The 20608-nt window shown below is 40.8% G+C and overlaps 1 protein-coding gene across 2 annotated transcripts in view; it reads right to left on the reverse strand.

The window, feature by feature from the left end:
* rnf150b (ring finger protein 150b) overlaps window positions 1-16172 on the reverse strand; it is a 33459-nt gene extending 17287 nt beyond the window's left edge. Inside the window, exon 1 of one of the 2 annotated variants that reach the window (XM_047385699.1) lies at window positions 15233-16172. In XM_047385699.1, coding sequence (XP_047241655.1) covers window positions 15233-15692 — 460 coding nt within the window. In that variant the 5' untranslated portion in view covers window positions 15693-16172. The remainder of the gene's footprint in view (window positions 1-15232) is intronic. The other variant, XM_047385698.1, reaches the window with a different exon arrangement.
* Between the last annotated feature and the right edge of the window lie 4436 nt (window positions 16173-20608).

Raw genomic sequence — 20608 nt, forward strand, 5'->3', positions numbered from 1 at the left:
TGGGTTCCTGAACCCGACATATTTTTAGTTGACCCTCTCAGGTTTTTTGATTTCAAAATATTTTTTTCAAGTTTAATTGATAGAAAATCATTCTCTGTTGGTGAGAAAATACTGTATCTGAAAGGCTACCCAACAGGGGAAGCTCGAAAGGCTGTGGAAAGCTTCTTTTACAGAAGCTCTGAGGATGCATATGAGGTGCCTGGTCAGTTCTGCAGGACAGATTTGGAAACCCATGTGTCCTGCAGAAGGCCTTCAGAGATAAACTGAGGCTATGGCCAAAGTTTGCTCCAAATGATCATTTGTCTCACAAAGATTTTGCAGACTTCCTGAAAGGTTGTGAAGAGTCTATGCCTCAAGTAATAAAACGGTGTATTTTAAATTGATTGTGAAGAAAATAACAAGCTTTTGAAAAAGTTACCTGACTGGGTTAGGCGTAAATGGAGTAGAGTTGTGATTGAAGTACTTACTGCTTGTGGAGAATAGCCTTGTTTTGAATGTTTTTCTAGATTTATACAAAAGGAAGCACATGTAGCATGTAATCCTATTGCTTCTCCACTCCTGCTGAAGTCTATAACTTCTTCAAATGACCAGCCCAGGAGAGCAAAGGCTCTCCACATGAGCACCAATTTAAATGAAGTTGCAAGGAAATCAGAAAATGCTCATGTCTTAAAATCAAAGCTGCTTTGTTTCAATTCAAAAATACTCTATTAATCCCAAAGGGAAATTAAATGTTGTTGTAGCTCATATTATGTAGGTTTCTTCAAAGAGCCGTTGTAGATGCTGATGGCTATGGGCACGAAGGATCTCTTGTAGCGCTCCGTCTTACAGCACATCTGAAGAATTATTAATTAAAAATTTATTCTGTAATGAAATCTCTAAAGTCTGATTTACAAGTCTGAAGTTTGTTCTCTAATAACTGTATACAGCTCTGTCAGGCATACACACATCACTTTATTCCAGTTGATACATCATGTATACCAGGTAAAAATACAGCACTACGACTCCTATTCCAATATTCAGCTCAGACTTTTGGGAAACTGTGAAAAGGGCAGAACTATCAGAGCCAAAGTGAGCCCAGTGTGGGTCCAGATTCAAACGTGAAATCAACCAATAAATACAGACTGGAAAACACCCCACATAATGGAAAAAACTATTCTGTCTCTTTAAATGTACAACTGTTTGGAAAAGGACACCAAAAACAGTGAGAATCATATCTAGTCAATAAAAGTTCAGGAGTCACTGAAGGTCTCTGACCAAAGGCTATAAATCCACTATAAAGTTCATCACCAGGCCTGCTGGAAAGTCCTGAGGCTAGAAAGAAAACACCAACTGGCTATAATTTGAAATATTACTGACTGATGAAATGTCTATTTTAACTTATGCTATTTAGGGAGGAAGGGATTCACACAAAAGGAAAGGAACCCAAACTGCAGGGAAGACCAAACTCTGCCTGGAGACCACACACAAGAATTTTCATTGGTTTATTTGTCCTTACACATAATTACTCTTAAGAAGCAGCACTTGTACAGAGAATACTGACTTAGGGTCATTTTATGCAGTTTTATAATGAAGAGACATCCACTTAATTATTTATTATATTTAAGTCATTTTGCTGAAACAATTTTTCTTTGAGTTTGACTTTAAACAGACTAAATATCAGCCTTTAATAACCATATAGAAACATTGTATGATGCAGGTAATTTGGTAGTTCCCATGTTACAGTTTTATGCTACCAACTCCGTTTCCCTCGACTTTCAGGACGTATAAATATTGAGAAACCTGAGATGCAGCTGCTGATTGTTTGCTCAGCAGTGACTTAATTTGCTCTATTTGCAGACTGGAAGAGCACAAGTTGGATCAATTCCCTGGAGGCCAAAACTGAACTCACACTGACTGAACAAAATACCAAAAAATTGATTAGTGTTGACCTAAAAATACTCCTCTGGGATCAATATTGCTCCTGTGTAACTGAGAGGCCCCTCACAGCAGTTACATAATGCTAACCTTTGGAACAAATCCTAATTTAAACCCAATTCAGGCACTGCTTGCTGTGGCCACAAATATCAAATCACGAGTTTTTCAGCTGAGTTTTTACTTAACATTTCCAGAAATTAGCACTTTAAATTCTTTGCAATTTGACAACTACTTGTTTGTCCAAAACCCAAGTAAGGTTTTAACAGTCTTAAAAATCTGGTTGAGTAAAAACCTTAAACTACTCGTGGTAGACAGAGGTTTGACAATCTCAAATGTTTTAATAAATGTTACAGACGACAGGTTCTGCCTCATTCCTTCATCTATTTTTTATAAACCCCCGTTTTTAATCACCGTTTAAAATAACATATCAGATAAAGAACCGATCAGACACTACTGAACATACAGCCATATGATACAGTAGACTTACAACAAACCGCATGTTTTTATTTCACTTTGTTTTTATGAATGATGCACCAATCAACCAGCCAGTGACGGGAATCAGACGATTTTCCTCAGATCGGCTCTGACTGGTGATCGGGTGGTGCTGCTTATTAAATGTATCAGAACTGAACCTGCAGGAGTTTCCAGCCAGTAAACTCAAACAGCATATATCTGTTAATGCACTTTGTGCACTGAGCTTAGGAAAAAGTCAGACAAAGGTTAGGGATTTATGATGAATAAATGGCTGTAATCTTGTAAATTCCTTCATTTTATGATGGATCCAAAACTACTGATTCTTTCAAGAACCCTGAAGCACAGTTTTTTTCTGTTTCTGACCCAATCAAAGCAGTTTGTTTGTGTTATAGTCCTTGGAAAGGAAATCGAGAATCAGCAGGTCTGACCTTAAAGAAAACCAGCCAAGATTGTTGGCCAGTAAAGGTCAGATCGGTGCATCTTTCATTAACTGACATAAAACATGCTTTCTGAGCCTAAACACCAGTGGTTATCCTAGTCTGCAGTTACTGACCATCATCCTACCCTGGTTATCATTCCTCTTTTAGATGCACCAGTCAGGTATGTAATGACCTGTACCAGGTTCTGGTTGTCTTTGCTGGTGCTGGTCAACTTGCCCAGTTACCATTCTGGTTGTTTCATACTTGACTTTTTTGTATAAAACCGAGTCGATCCTACTCACTTCATGGTCGTTTCTTCTCTGTCTCCATGTTACAACTCTTTCCATGTATAACCTAAGCCTACTACGTACACAGAAAAAAGCTACTCAGAGGTTACTGCATGTGTAAACAATCACAGCAGCACACTGTAACAAGGCTTTTGACCTCAATTTGTGTCAAGCTGGACTTCTTACAAGAAAGGGTAAAGTGTGGCTTTATTCTTCACAAATCCAGGCCATTTCAACTCTTTCTCTGGTGTCTCAATGAAAGGACATTAAACTGTAGAAACTGTGGGATGGAAATTTCAAGTAGTTTGGAAACAGTAAAGTTTTTTGTTTAAATGTTTTTTTATTGCAGCACTAGTGGCCTTTATTTTGTCATTTCTTGAAAGTTGGCAGACAGGAAAAGGGGTGAAGAGAAGAGGGCGACATGCAGCACAGGTCACTGTGACCGGGACTCGAACCAGGGGACAGCTGCATCAAGGGCCAAAGCCTCCATATATAAAGGTTGCGTGCTCTACAGCTACGCCTGCGACGCGCACCAGTAATGTTTATTAACCATTCTATACCTTGATAGCAGTAATAGCCCAGCGCCCTCATATTAATGTTGCTTTTGTAATTTTACTTCACTAATATTTTCTCACAGAAATACCCAGCCCAGAGAAACACAATGATTTGTTCTGGTTAGTGGGTTGTGATGTAACTTGGTCTGTGAGGATGAAACTGTTGATTTATGGGAATATCCAAGCAGTAGGTGGGTACGAACCGGCAAACTGACCCAGAGCCTTGTAGCCCGATTTTAGAAAATTCTGATTTTCTTTATAACCATTTAAACACACACAAAATATTATTGCAAAGCCAATAATTAAAAATAAAAGAATAAAAAATGAATTTTCTCTGCGTCATAGAGCTCAGAGTTTGTTGATGTATTTACAGACTGAGCTTTCAGTTTGTATGTAGCTTTCAGTAGCTGACCTGCAGATTAAGGAGAAATTGTGTAATTCTACGACAGTTTGAACAACTGGGCCGGTAATAATCTAACAGACTTCTTATTGTACTGAATATTTAAACATTTAGCCCATAAAACAAGACTTAGTGCAAAAATCTAACATATTGTCATTATTGCTTGAAAAATCAATTGTCACAACAGCTGCAAACAAAACCAGTCTGGGAGTCTTGGATGTGTTTACTATAAAGATAAAACCTATGTACACTTCAGTGCTTCTACAGCTCATTGTTTTTGCAACTGTTGGAAATTCATTGCATGCTTTTCATGAAGCCTTTGGTACCTTCTGTTTGGCTTTAAAATGCTCACTACTGTACAATGTTGACTAGGAAGTGTCACCTTATCAACGGAAGTCAGAGATAAAATGTGTCGGCTGTAACAACCACAGCGCGGGACTGAGCAGCGTTATTCAAGGTGCTTTGAAACATGTTCGCAACTCTCGCAGCTGTTTGGCTGAACAGAGTCAGCACTTCAGACAAAAACTGAAAGGTCAAATGGTTTCTGTGTGGTGGCGGAGGAAACTGAATCAAAAAACCGAACTAATTTCAATTTACAGAACGGACAGGTAACAGGTCAAGTCATTCAAGCTTCCTAAAGGCGTTTTAGAAACAATGAGGTATCAAAAAAATCTAAATAAAAATATACTATAATAGACTACACTGCTTAAAAAAAATAAAGGGAACACTTAAACAACACAATATAACTCCAAGTAAATCAAACTGTTGTTCAAATGAAATAGACAACAGGGGGAAATCTTTGGTGATTAGCGAGACACACTCAATAAAGGAGTGGTTCTGCAGATGGGGACCACAGACCACTTCTCAGTACCTATGCTTTCTGGCTGATGTTTTGGTCACTTTTGAATGTTGGTGGTGCTTTCACACTCGTGGTAGCATGAGACGGACTCTACAACCCACACAAGTGGCTCAGGTAGTGCAGCTCATCCAGGATGGCACATCAATGCGAGCTGTGGCAAAAAGGTTTGCTGTGTCTGTCAGCGTAGTGTCCAGAGCCTGGAGGCGCTACCAGGAGACAGGCCAGTACACCAGGAGACGTGGAGGAGGCCGTAGGAGGGCAACAACCCAGCAGCTGGACCGCTATCTCAGCCTTTGAGCAAGGAGAAACAGGAGAAGCACTGCCAGAGCCCTGCAAAATGACCTCCAGCAGGCCACAAATGTGCATGTGTCTGCACAAACGTTTAGAAACCGACTCCATGAGGATGGTATGAGGGCCCGACGTCCACAAATGGGGGTTGTGCTCACAGCCCAACACCGTGCAGGACGCTTGGCATTTGCCAGAGAACACCAGGATTGGTAAATTCTCCACTGGCACCCTGTGGTCTTCACAGATGAAAGCAGGTTCACACTGAGCACATGTGACAGTCGTGACAGAGTCTGGAGACACCGTGGAGAACGATCTGCTGCCTGCAACATCCTTCAGCATGACTGGTTTGGCAGTGGGTCAGTAATGGTGTGGGGTGGCATCTCTTTCCGTGTGCTCGCCAGAGGTAGCCTGACTGCCATTAGGTACCGAGATGAGATCCTCAGACCCCTTGTGAGACCATATGCTGGTGTGGTTGGCCCTGGGTTCCTCCTAATGTAGGTCAATGCTAGACCTCATGTGGCTGGAGTGTGTCAGCAGTTCTTGCAAGATGAAGACATTGAAGCTATGGACTGGCCCGCCCGTTCCCCAGACCTGAATCCGATTGAGCACATCTGGGACATCATGTCTCGCTCCATCCACCAACGTCACGTTGCACCACAGACTGTCCAGGAGTTGGTGGATGCTTTAGTCCAGGTCTGGAAGGAGATCCCTCAGGAGACCATCCGCATCTCATCAGGAGCATGTCCAGGCGTTGTAGGGAGGTCATACAGACACATGGAGGCCACACACAATACTGAGCCTCATTTTGACTTGTTTTAAGGACATTACATCAAAGTTGGATCAGCCTCTAGTGTGTTTTTCCACTTTAATTTTGTGTGTGACTCCAAATCCAGGCCTCCATTGGTTAATAAATTTGATTTCCATTGATGAGGTTTGTGTGATTTTGTTCTCAGCACATTCAACTTTGTACAGAATAAAGTATTCAATGAGAATATTTCATTCATTCAGATCTAGGATGTGTTATTTCAGAGTTCCTTTTATTTTTTTGAGCAGTAGATAATATTTTTATAGTCCAAGATAAAAAAATTATTATTATTTTTTTAAATCGTCTTGTAAGACTGGAGTTGTGCACCACCTCTTCCTCTGTACAGATGCATGACAACTGCCTCCCTGGACCAATCACAGACGAGCAAACATTTCTGCTCATGATGACGTGTTATGTCACAATTCCAGCTTCAAAACAGCAAAGCGACATGAAGCGGTCAGCGGCTCTGATCTAATCTGTGGGATGAACCGTGGAAATGATGAAGCAGCTGATTCCACACAGTCTGTTTTCAGGTGGATTAACAGTGAAAAGGCCTGACCACCCACTGAATGACCAGTCCAACTCCCCAGCTCTCCCTGCCTGACCAGACCAAGGGATCAACTCACCCTCTCCCACTCAGACATGTTGCAGCATCTGGATCTCAAAGCTTCAGTGCTCATCGTCTTCAGAGCTCTTGGGTCCAGAGCACTTTTATGCTCTTGAGATACTGAAAACAATGATCTACTCAAAGTAAATCAAGCTTGTTAAAAATAGGTGTTTTTATGTCTGAGGGATTCACTGAGTGGGAGGTATAGGAACAAATAAAACCATATTATGCAACAGGCAATGCTTTGCTGCTGTAAATGTAATCACTGGATTTAACTTACTAGAAGTGACTCACAGAAGACAAACGCTGATGAATTTAATTAGCATTTCCAGCTCAGAGCAAAACATTACTGCTCATCTTGACACAATGAAAAATAAGAGCCAACAATTAGCTCATGGCTTTTCTTTTTATTCCACAGTGATCAAGTTTGACTAAATTGTAGATTTTCTCTGATCCACACAGGGTTTCAAAGGTAAACATACACCCTCCCCTTGGCAAGGAAGCCACTTCCTGAAGTCGGGTAGTTTTTGCCAACATATAAATAATGTTTATACGGTACGCTCTTCGCCACCGCCGCCGTACTTGCTGTGTCTATTGTCTGCAGCTTCGAGCCGCCCAGGGGTGACGTTCTGGTTCACACAGAGGAACCAAGTATTCTGCGGTGCCGGAGTTGAACCAGAGTTCACAGCCTGGAACCTCTTTTTGTTGGTGGAAACACAATTTGAAATCATGTTCAGGAACCGAAGCGGGCTCCGAACTTGATTATTTAACCCACTGGCACCACTGGCAGCAATACAGTCCCAAAGCATGATGCTACCGCCACCATGCTTTGATGAGTTTTAGACACATTAGAAATATCTGAACTACTCAAGCTTTGCAGATGTACATGAATGAGATTTTTCTGTCACATGTGATTAACGGTACGTCCAGATGGACACAAACAGGGAAGGCTACATTATAATCAACAGAAAGACTGCAATAACTGGCTTTAATGAAAAGTCTAACTCACACCATCATTGCAAAGTTTTAACAAAATACATCGTTCACCAGGAAAACAGGATTACATTCTTGCATATTTTCTAATGTATAAAATTCTGCATGGTCTGGACCGCCCTCTACTAAGTAATTTCATTAAACAATCTCAAAATGTGTCCATGAGAGATTTAATTAGAGGAGACTGTAAGAGTCAGAAAAGTTCCCATTGGAAAGTTAGCCTTTTCTTATAGGAAAGTTCATACTGGGAATACCGTGAGGAACGCTACAGCTCATAGGTAGTTCTGTAAATCCATAAAACAGTGGTCGGTAACTCATAATTAGAGATCAAACGTAGTGACAGCTGAATATTGACCATGTGTTTTTATTTTTAGTTTATTTTCGTTTGGTTAATGTAATTTAATCACATGGTTAATGTTTTATTCATGTTGTAAAGCAACAACCTGCCAGACACTCCAGACAGAAAACGAGCTTCTACGGATAAATCTGGAACATTTACAGGATAGACAGAAAGCCTCGTCTTAATGAATGTACATGTAAATAAATAAGTCTGAATCTTACGCATTATTCTTGTAACTGGGGCCCAACAGCTCCACCTCAGCCTCATCTGATCATAAAACCGTTCTCCAGAGACCTTCTGGCCATGTGGAGCAACTTCCAGCTTCAAGGCGTTGATTCCAACGCGGGGGCTTCGTTTTACATCAGAACCTCTCAGTCCATGTTGATCTTAACATGAAGGTGTGGTCGGTGAAGCTTCTGGCCAGAATTATGCTAGTAGCTTGTTAATTGCTACAAAAGCTTGCCATAAAAAGGGACATTTCTCCAAATACTAGTGGCGGTGTATCTCAATCCTGTGATGATTAGAAGAAAAACACAGGACATTTTAACTTCTTCACCTAGTTCTGGTTTAAATAAAATCACTAAGGTTGTGTGTTTGATGAGTTTCATCTCAAAATAAATCCCTATAAGGTTAGAGTGAATGTGAAACTCATGCTGTGGTGAGTGGGGGCAACCGTCTGACCAACGCTGTGCGTGTCCTCTGCTTCAACACCAAACAGACGAGCAGTCAATGTTCAGGCAGTGGCTGATGTGCTGCAAGTCACCAGTGCATCAGCAGACTGCAGAACAAGACATTTATGGTCTGTTGCCAGCGATGACACAGCTGTGTAAACACTGCCTATTGGTAAAGGTCAGAGGTCAAGCCCTGCAGGTAGCAGCTTCTGATCATCACAGGAGCAACTATATTAAACCTGACCGCTAAATTGCTTTTTAAATCACCTAAATATTGTAATCTCTGCAAACTGAACCAACAATAAAGTCCTGAACTTAAATCACAGATTTCTGCATTTAAGATGATGAAATGAACACAACAACCTGCAGGTAAGGAGGGGATTACTGCTCAGTCTGGGCCGACTCTCTGAAGCTGAAATATTACCTACGTAAAAATGCTGCCGTTTTATAATATTAGAAAATATTATGACCACTTGTTAAAAAAAAAAAAAAAGACATGAAAGAAGACGTATATTTTCTTTCTTTCCTCCAACTTTCTTCCAGGATCCCGTTAATGTCTTAACTGAAGGTCCAGTCCCATATGACTTGGTGGTTGTCTGGTGTATTGCCGTTTTGGGGAGCGAGCTTGCAGCCTGTTTTTAACTTACTGTTGTTTTTGGTATTTGCAGCATTTTTCTTTTTGCTTCTGTCTATTTTCTGTGATTGCAGCATTTGTCTTTTGCTGCGTTTTTCCTATGCATTGGTTGTTTGGCATCCTGAATGACGTTTGCATGAATGATGTTTGCAACGTGTTTTTCCCGTCGGCCACCGTAATAGTAGCAGGTAAAAGCAAACAGAGCTATGGGGTGAAGAAACAAAGAAAGATGTGAACTTAATATTTTCCGTCTTTGACTCAGGTTAGTCGCGAAATTTGTAAAAAACATAAATCAGGTTCTGACTCTTATTTTAGAACTTTACCCCAATTTTAACACTTTTCAAATCACATTTGACTTTTTTTCCCCATGTGTTCTGAATTAAATCCAGAGTAAGCTGCCCCATCTGGCTGCTCTACTATTGTCAGCGGGTCCATTAACTTCTGAAAATGAAGATATTTCCTGCAAACTTTATGTAGACGAAGTATCTCTGGTGGCTTGATCAGGTACTACCAACCCTCCTCAGCAGATAAGCACAGAGGATTTTGTTTTATTGTTTTATTTAAAGTGACAAACCACCAGTAAAAAAAAAAATTATTTATGCCAATATGGTTGCAAATGTAAAAGAATGTGCAAGAGATTCATCCATAAATTAAATATTTAAAACATGGTTTCAGGGGGACTTTAAAAGAAATTAAGTAACTTTCTTTATTACAAGAATATTTCAAAGTTATCACAGAAGTTTGCATTTTTTAGTCCTTTATATCAATATTTAATATTTATTAAAACAGCCTGAAATCATGCAGAGCATGTTACCGTTGCAACTTGACCAAACCCACAGCTGTTTCTGAGTTTTCCTTCAGTATCAGATGTTGGGACCCACAGCCATGGATTTCAACATTAAACTCCGGTACGGACATTTCTGGAACTTTCAAAATAAAGTGCATTAACCTTCTTCCGGCACAGCCAGGAAACGGGATAACTGCGGACTTCCTGTGATGCCACTACCCAAATAAAAGCACAGCTGTTGCTACATCCGCCCTCTTTCCACACGGGCTTCCAGAGGGACCGGACAGGGGAGACAAAGCGCGCTGATGTCTCTTTGCTGGCAAAAAGACAAACTCTTCAACTGGATCCAAGGAAGCCATATGATCATCGATCATATGCAAAGATAAGTACGGATGAAATACTGTCTGTGTATCTGGTATTTTCATTCGTGAACGGGGGTAATTAAGGTACAAGCATTGCTTGACCATCTCTCCAAGCCCCCGCAGACGCAAACGGTGTTCGAGAGAAACCCCTGCAAAGACGCGGTCTCCCAGTCTGGAAGGAAGACAGCAGAGACCGCAGCGGACAGGACGGGCCGCCCAGCTACAGCTCCGGAGCTAACCCTTTTGTTCACTGAACGAACGCACCTTCTGATCGTGAGAAGCTGAGGAGGTTAGCAGGAAGCTAACCCTTTGTTCACTGTGGATACCTTCTTCAAACTTCATCGCCCCTTGGACAACATTTCCTCACCATGGTCAGAGGTTAGGTTTGGGCAGATTAACAGTTAGGATGAAATAATCTGAATGTTTTCATTTATGAAGTTTTGTTTTTGTGAAGCTCGGCTACCTTAGTGCTAGCAGGCTATCTGTAGCACACGTGCCGGTTTGTGTTCTTTGTATGTTTTTAAGGTTAATACAAACTTTATTTAAAGGGTGATTTTTAAACTGAACATTGATCATAACGCGCCGTCTGCGCTTATGCATTTTAACCCTTATATTAACCGAGGTATTTTAAAGGTATGTGTTTGATTCTGGTGCTAAGCTATCCGCTTCTTTGTTAGCTCAACCGCTAACCGGTAAGAACACATGTTTGCTACTAAAGAGTATTTAACAGAAAGGTTGTTAGTTTTCAAGCTAGTGAATAATAGTCCCTGAACATCATTTACTAGATTTGATAACTAAGTAAACGCCATTAAGCCCCATTTCTCCAGAAAGATTTGGCTCTTTTCCAAAATACTCCCTTAATAATATTTATTTAAATATTATTTAAATAAATAAAGGCAGTTAATCAGACACCGTTGAGAAATGGTCATCCAGAAGGTTGGTTTTATTCAGCAGATCATTATTTAAAACATTATTTTATTAAAATAATATTTAATCTGATCTTGCATTGTGAATGGTTGTCTAAATGTTGCTGATTATTTCCTAAGTTGGTTCCAAGACTAACTTAACTTCATTTCCAGATTCTTCAAGATAATCCTTGGTTCTCAAACATAAACATTGCATGGTAATGTTGCATCACTCTTTTTGGTCATAATTTCTAATCATCTTTAATCAACTTGTTTATATTGTACATAGCCCATTAATCTTCATTATTCTTTAATTCTGCTTGGTAGTTTAGTTGGATTGTATTAACATAGTAAAGAGTTTGTTGATTGAAATGTGTTTGACTTTGAGTTGACTTATTTTTGTTAATAAATTCTTGTATTTTAAGTAATTGTGTGAATTTATTCCATATTTGTGCAGAGTTTATGCTGTTCAATAATGTCAGAGCTCGTCTCACACCTTTCTATTCTGTCCTAATACTATCGCCTTAATAGGGCTGGTATTCACAGGACAATCCTTAACAGACCGAAATATTATTTGATAAAATATTAAAATATTAATATTAAATAACATTCTCAGATTCATGATCACAACACAGAAATTAAAGGGAGGAAACTAAACACCAACTTCTTTTAGACAGCTTCAAATGACTATTTTACATAGAAAACCCCAAATTTTGATGGTTGCACATTTTTAAACGAGTCTTCCAGCTGTGATTTAATAGTGGACTGAACAACGATAAAAAAAAGCATCTAAAATAGAGCGAGAACAAGCCTTGGAATGAGATTTTAATAAAAACCAGATGTGTTAAGTATCTAAACAGCACCAGTAACCTGACAACCCAACAGCTTCTGAACGCCCTGCAGATGTTTCTACTGGCAAATGTATTCAGTTTCCAAAGACAGATTCCCAGAAACGGAAAACGTCATGAGAAGCTAGATTTAAGATCAACAAACGTGGAGTATTTTCCATCTACTTCCTGCATTCCTGGCAATCAGAGTGGGAGTGGGAGGAGGCCTGCAGGGATCGCTGAAGGAGATCCAAACTGTCGGACAAACAGCTGTTAGTTTGCTCAGCGGCTCAGATGAGCAGACCTCCCTTCACTGCTGCCGTTATGCAACCCAGAGCTCCATCGTGACTGACAACAACTCGCCACGTTGAGTTTCTCTGCATGTAATCTAATCAGAAGAGGCCGGAGCGGTGGAGGGAGGCCTGGCCGTCCCTGATCCACGCCACCGACTGGGTTCAAACATCAGATACGTAGAGATTACATGATCTGATCAAACCTTCAACGGACCGAGTTAAAGAAGCTCCTGACAGCAGTTTGTCAAACGTTCGGCTCAGACTGTTGGTCACAGCCTTACAGCCAGACGCCGCATCAGAGGATCGTTTGTCATTGAATGCTTTACTGAGACAAAAAGGTCCAATCAGACAGACTCAACGGCAAAGAAACATGTTCCTACACCGGACTTCTGTTGGTCTAAAGCACCAGAAAGAACAGGTTTAATTTGTAGATATTCGGCAGAACAATAAATCTTTTTAAAATGTTAAGGATCATTTTTTCTTCCTGTGTTTTTGCTCGGAGAGAAATGAAGACTGATGCCTTCTGCATATTAAACATGACAGATCTGAAGTGACTGCTAGGCATGCGTTGGTCACTGGTACCAAGGTACGCTACGGTTAAACGTTCAAAGGTCCTGATCCCAAAAACTAAAACTAAAACGAATAAAATCAGGACGTTTAAAGTCATTTTGATGAAAGTTTAGAGAAAATGCAGGAATGACCAGAGTTTTCTCTGACTGCATGGAGCACAATGCGGCCCCTCCCCAGCATTTTCCTGTGCACTACCGGTCAGCTGGCTGAAAGAAGGTTCCCAAACTTTTCTTCCGCTCAACAGAAAGAGAAATTCTGTTTTTTGGGAACATTTCAGTTCGCAGAACGGTGTGGATCAATATCAATGTGTTATTAGTTTACCAGCAGGAGGGATAACCAGGGCTTCTATGTTTAAACCAAAACATAAGGATCGTGCTGGAAACACATTTACATGGTAGAGATAGGACGATGCCGTGAAACTGATGTTTCTATTTAACATTATGATGACAGACATGCTCAGCCCCTACAGATTACTTTACTTATTAAATATTAATGTAAAAAACTTTTTAAATAAGGCTATACATATCAAAAAGGTCAAAATTAAATAAGTTACAGAAATATGTATTTTTCTCTATTTTGGATGCCTTCATTTTGCAGCTAAATCACTACTTTAACTATTATTGCTATGCTTTTATTTATGGCACACCGACTGAACTTTAAATGCCGTTTAAAATGAAACATTTATGATCAAACTTACTGATTCAGCATCATTGCTGCAGCATCAGACACAAGGTTGTGCCCAAACGTTTTGGCTTCTTAACTGAGAAGATCTTCATTTCTGCCGTTTGACTGAGTTGTAACGTAAAAAGCTCGGTAATGAACAAACATCTGGTTTAAACAATTTAACGATAGTTAGGACATTTTATAGCTGACAATTTATTCTGCCAACAAGCAAATAAAGGAATTAACCAAGAACTTGGGATGGTTTCTAAAATATATTAAAGAATTTGAATTGCAACTATAACTTAGAGGTTCCTGCAACAACTATATTATACATGGTAAACATTTGTTTTTCTTGCAGATGTGCAGCTTCTGTTGCAGAACAGTTTTGAACCTTTGGACAAACAGATGATTTGGTGACACCGAGTTCACTCTTTGATGACGAAAACAATTAGGCTTTAACGCACATGCTTATCAGTGTAATGATTGGATAATCAATGAGCGCCTACTAGAAACAGAGAAAATCCGCTGCTTTGAGAAGATCCATCACTAGTTTTGTTAGCATCAGTCTGCAGAGTCTGCAGCTGCTGCTGCGTTTGCCCCGATCTCTGGACTACTGATATCGCCGCCAACGGTGCGTCCCATAAAACAGCTTTCATATGACGGTACCGCAGTTCGGAGAATTCCTGATGGATTACTTAAGGTAAACATTTGGAGAACATCATCTACCGTCTGTCTGTTGTTAAAGACACAGCCGTGGCTCGTTGCTGAACCTTTGGTCCAACAAAACTTTGATTTACCTGGAGAGGAGTAGAATGTTTTGAAACAACCAAGTAGTCCCTATCTAGCAGAGATCAACTGACTGGATATGTGGGCTTATGCTCATTTAGCCAGTTCAAGGTTTGGATTCCATCAAAAAAAAGAAATAATTTAAATCTTTGCACATATGGTACAAGTAAAGCAGCCTCTCTGGGTTTCGTTTGCGCTTGCTCTGCCCTGCCATATCCCCGGTCAGTCGCTGCAGATGATTCACTGGAGGTTTCTTCCTGTTCAGAGGGAGTGGTTCCTTTCCACTGTCACCAAATGCTTTGAACAGGAGGAAGAAATGCTGCGAAGTAAATGACTCAAAGCAGTCGGCTGGTCGTCTTCAGATAACATTTGACCAGCTAGCAGTAGAAAGTGATATTGACTGCATAAGTTTGTTATCTATATGACCATTTAATTGGATGCTGATGCACATAAATTGAATCTGTCCATCTAGGGCTGCATGTATTAGTATTAGAGTATAACAAACAGGTAGAATATTCTCTGCCGCTGGTGTTGATGGTGAAAATGTGCTTTGAAGTAATAAAGGTAACCTTCATCTGTATCCATTATTGCCTACTTCTATGACCTTGGCATCATGGGATCATCATGGGAACGCTCTTTTAACGCCTTTCCAGATGAAATCGTTCCTGCTCATAAAACTCTTTACCATGTTGTCTCCCTAAAAAAAAACCATTAGTTTGTGTTAAGCTGAAAGGAAATAAAGTTCATTCATAATGAACCGAGCTTCTGTTTCACTCCAGCAGGCAGCCTCCTACCTTGATGGGGCATGGTGATGGTCTCGTTGGGATTAGTGGAGCCCACGTTAAAGATGACCACCGCCGAGGCGTTGTGGGCGGCAGCATGGCGGATCTTGTCCTTGTAGGTGCAGTTTCCCCGGGCTATCAGCGCTATCCAGCCCGCCGAGGCCTGCGTGGGGACCACGAACCGAGTGTGAGGGTCACAGGCCTGCCGGTCTAGGGGGGCGGCTGGCAGCACCACCACCCCCTTGGCGTCCCGCTTTGGGGAATGCTCACCGTAGCGGCCGACCTCCGTCTTCTCGGTGCGCAGCTCGGAGGTGGCCGGGTCCATGTAGGTGATGTTGACGAAGGCGGTGTACCACTCCTCCCGCTCGGCCACGGTGAAGTCCAGGCACAGCAGGTGGACGAAGCAGAAGGAGAGCAGCCACGTAGAGAGGGCCAGACTGCGGCAGGCCGCCACCAGAGAGCCCGGTGCCATGGCGATCCTCTCCGCAGAGAGAGACCTAGAGAGCTTCAGCGCTGACGACGCCTACTCCACCATGTCAGCTGCCCCGGCCGACCGAGAGTTTATTTTACAGAGTTTAGTGACAATAACTTGACGCAAACTCCGGTATTCCTTTACCTTTCAGCCGCTCTCCTCCATTGCTGTCATCCAACCGTTAGCTGTCTCCATTTCCAGCCAAACAAACGGTTAAATCCCAAACGATGGCAGCTCGGAAGAAACTAAACTCCTGGCACGATCCAACTGCCGCTCGCCCGGATAACACAGCAAGCTGACGGACGCAGACCACCGTGTCGATGGGGATTTTAAATATCTGCCCTTTAAAGCCAAAGCTACACGAAGCTGCAACACTGCATTGTTTTGACTGGGCCACCGTTCACCATTAAGCTGCGGGAAATAAGGCAATGAACTTCCGGACATTGCTTTTAAAAATAAAAGCCTCTTTGTGTTTCACCCAAGAGCTCAAATTGGCCTAGTTACACTTGTATATGTAATGATAAAATAATATCACCTGATAATTTTAGAATTACATTAGTTTTTCATCGCTTTCACGTGTTTTTAGGACAAAAGACGGATGTTTGTATTTTACTTTGACGGTCTAAATAAGGCCGGTGTCATGAACAAATTAACTTTATGTAGTTTAAATTACGCTAATGATGCCATCTAGCGGCGGAAAAAAGAAATGCGATTCAATGTGCTGTCAAAATAGTCTTACTCATTTGGTTTAAAGATAATATATTTAATAAATATATAATACATAAATATACAATATATACATGTAATATTTATATTCTAATATAATGAAATACACATTTAAAAGTATGTGTCATACAAATATACTACAACAATTTAAATAGTATCTATATAATAATTATAAATATATATTTAATAGTTATAAGATTTATATCATGAAACATATCTGTTTATATCTGATATATGAAATACATTTAGTAAATATATGAAGTCTCCGTACACAATTAATAATAAGAATTCTTGTATTTAGTATCGTACATGTACAAGCTAAACAAATTGTGAAAAATATTTTTGTCACTTATTTCAGAACGTGAGACTCATATATATTATATACATTCATTATGAAGCTCCAGGAGAACGTTGCCACTTATCATGATGAGGTAACAAGAAATGAAGCTTTTACTCGTACTCGTCGTCTTCTGCTTATCCGGGACCGGGTTGCGGGTGCAACAAACTCAGCAGAGACGCCCAGACGTCCCTCTCTCCAGACACCTCCTCCAGTTCCACCGGGGGAAGCCCAAGGCGTTCCCAGGCCAGCCGAGAGACATAGTCCCTCCAGCATGTCCTGGGCCGTCCCCTGGACCTCCTCCCGGTGGGACGGGCCTGGAACACCTCCCGAGGAAGGCGTCCAGGAGGCATCCGGTATAGATGCCCGAGCCACCTCAACTGGCTCCTCTCGATGTGGAGGAGCAGCGGCTCTACTCCGAGCCCCTCCCGGATGAAGCTTTTACGGAAGTTAAAATTCATCACACAACAGAAAAGCTCAATTACTATTTAATTAAATAACCATTCGTTCTGTCAATTGTTGTCCAGGGAATACCAGACGAATATGACGGTGGTATTAGGACAATAGATGAAAGAGTGATTCGAGCATTGGCATTATTGAACAGCAAACTCTGCGCACATATGAAATAAACTTAAAACAACTTCTCCTTAAAATATAAGAATTTATTAACAAAAACAATTCAACTCCAAGTTAAACATACTTCAGTAAGCAAACTCTTTATTCAGCTAGAACAATTTGACTAAAACTACCAAACAACACAAAGGAATAAAGAAAAGTGAGCTATGTATAAATAACGGAACAAGGAGACCGTTAAAAATGATGCAATGATATCAAAGTTCAATATGGAATTAGTTTTAAGATCCAAGGTTTATTTTCAGGAATCTGTAAATGACGTCAAATTAGTTCAGAACGTATTAAGAACAATAACTGGCAGGTCATCAAACAACCAGTCACAAAGCAAAATCAGGAGAGTAGATCAAATATTTAGTCAAATAAGATTTTAAAGAATGATTTGCTGAAATGGCAATCAACCTAATGTTCAATTTGCCCTCTTTATTTCAGAGAAAAAATATTTAAGAAACTCTTAGGGAGTAGTGGCCAGAGAGCTGGGCATTCGCGTCCTGGCGAGGCCACAAGTACCCAGGTTCAAATCCCACAGCCTGCTGCTCTGGGTCCCTGAGCAAGACTCTTAGCCCCTGAATGCTTCCCGGACGCCACACAATGGTAGCCCACTGCTCCCTGAAGGATGGGTTAAATGCAGGGGATAATTTCTACATTGTAAGATCAATAAAGTCAATACGTCTAAATTATTATGATTGCTTATATGCTTATTATCATTAGTTTAGAAGCAAATAACCTTTTTGGATAATTGATCTTACAGTTTTAACTAGCCAAAACATGGAGTAATGGGCTACTAAAATGGCAGAGAGGAACATCCATGGACCCTCACAAGATGGAGACAAGTCAGATGTTAATATTTAACCTAGATGGGTCTAGCATTAGTTGTTAGCTAACAAAGGAAAGACTTAACTTGTGTATGAAGTGGACAATTTACCTCGACAGTATTTCGATTATGTCACATCAAATCATCTCTGAAAAGTGGACACTGACTATGGAGTAAAATTTACTATAAATTTTAGTGGAACAAATGAAAACCAACTTTGTGAATTAAAAGCTAACCTTCTTTTTACTGTGAACTAACATATTTCCACGTTTCTACTTTTAGATCCACAAATGAGATGAAGGATTTATCTGAGATTCTCTAGAGCAACACACCTTTGAGATCTGAACTGAGACCAGTGAAATGAACACAGTCATTGTTATTGAGAGGTGAAAAGGCACAGACGATGCCCAATCTGGAGAGATCCTTATTTCTAGTATAGTTCCCCGTATTAGTCTCTACTGTTTAAGTTCCTTCCAAACAGGTTATAGTTTATAGTTATTTGTTTCCTCACTAGGCTTAGTTCCACTTATTGTTTATGTTTTAGTTTATAGTAATTCTAGGTCTTGGCTTCACTGCTCTTCCTTATCAGATAATGTTATCCTTAGATTCTAGTTTCCCTTTGGTTTTCTTATAGTTTAGTCCAGTTACCACAATAACCATTCATTCCCTCAGGCCCCACAGCACCTGTTCCCACTTCCCATCTGATCACCATAGCTTCCTCTCATTGGTCTATTCTCCTCCTCTCCCTGCTTATACAGGTCCTTCTCAAAATATTAGCATATTGTGATAAAGTTCATTATTTTCCATAATGTCATGATGAAAATTTAACATTCATATATTTTAGATTCATTGCACACTAACTGAAATATTTCAGGTCTTTTATTGTCTTAATACGGATGATTTTGGCATACAGCTCATGAAAACCCAAAATTCCTATCTCACAAAATTAGCATATCATTAAAAGGGTCTCTAAACGAGCTATGAACCTAATCATCTGAATCAACAAGTTAACTCTAAACACCTGCAAAAGATTCCTGAGGCCTTTAAAACTCCCAGCCTGGTTCATCACTCAAAACCCCAATCATGGGTAAGACTGCCGACCTGACTGCTGTCCAGAAGGCCACTATTGACACCCTCAAGCAAGAGGGTAAGACACAGAAAGACATTTCTGAACGAATAGGCTGTTCCCAGAGTGCTGTATCAAGGCACCTCAGTGGGAAGTCTGTGGGAAGGAAAAAGTGTGGCAGAAAACGCTGCACAACGAGAAGAGGTGACCGGACCCTGAGGAAGATTGTGGAGAAGGGCCGATTCCAGACCTTGGAGGACCTGCGGAAGCAGTGGACTGAGTCTGGAGTAGAAACATCCAGAGCCACCGTGCACAGGCGTGTGCAGGAAATGGGCTACAGGTGCCGCATTCCCCAGGTCAAGCCACTTTTTAACCAGAAACAGCAGCAGAAGCGCCTGACCTGGGCTACAGAGAAGCAGCACTGGACTGTTGCTCAGTGGTCCAAAGTACTTTTTTCAGATGAAAGCAAATTCTGCATGTCATTCGGAAATCAAGGTGCCAGAGTCTGGAGGAAGACTGGGGAGAAGGAAATGCCAAAATGCCAGAAGTCCAGTGTCAAGTACCCACAGTCAGTGATGGTCTGGGGTGCCGTGTCAGCTGCTGGTGTTGGTCCACTGTGTTTTATCAAGGCCAGGGTCAATGCAGCTAGCTATCGGGAGATTTTGGAGCACTTCATGCTTCCATCTGCTGAAAAGCTTTATGGAGATGAAGATTTCATTTTTCAGCACAACCTGGCACCTGCTCACAGTGCCAAAACCACTGGTAAATGGTTTACTGACCATGGTATCACTGTGCTCAATTGGCCTGCCAACTCTCCTGACCTGAACCCCATAGAGAATCTGTGGGATATTGTGAAGAGAACGTTGAGAGACTCAAGACCCAACACTCTGGATGAGCTAATGGCTGCTATCGAAGCATCCTGGGCCTCCATAAGACCTCAGCAGTGCCACAGGCTGATTGCCTCCATGCCACGCCGCATTGAAGCAGTCATTTCTGCAAAAGGATTCCCGACCAAGTATTGAGTGCATAACTGTACATGATTATTTGAAGGTTGACGTTTTTTGTATTAAAAACACTTTTCTTTTATTGGTCGGATGAAATATGCTAATTTTGTGAGATAGGAATTTTGGGTTTTCATGAGCTGTATGTCACAATCATCCGTATTAAGACAATAAAAGACCTGAAATATTTCAGTTAGTGTGCAATGAATCTAAAATATATGAATGTTAAATTTCCATCATGACATTATGGAAAATAATTAACTTTATCACAATGCTAATATTTTGAGAAGGACCTGTATACCTGGTTGTGCTCATAATTCCCCGCTGGTTCCTTATGTCTCA

Source organism: Girardinichthys multiradiatus, chromosome 14, assembly GCF_021462225.1.
Source record: "Girardinichthys multiradiatus isolate DD_20200921_A chromosome 14, DD_fGirMul_XY1, whole genome shotgun sequence".
Lineage (NCBI taxonomy): Eukaryota > Metazoa > Chordata > Actinopteri > Cyprinodontiformes > Goodeidae > Girardinichthys > Girardinichthys multiradiatus.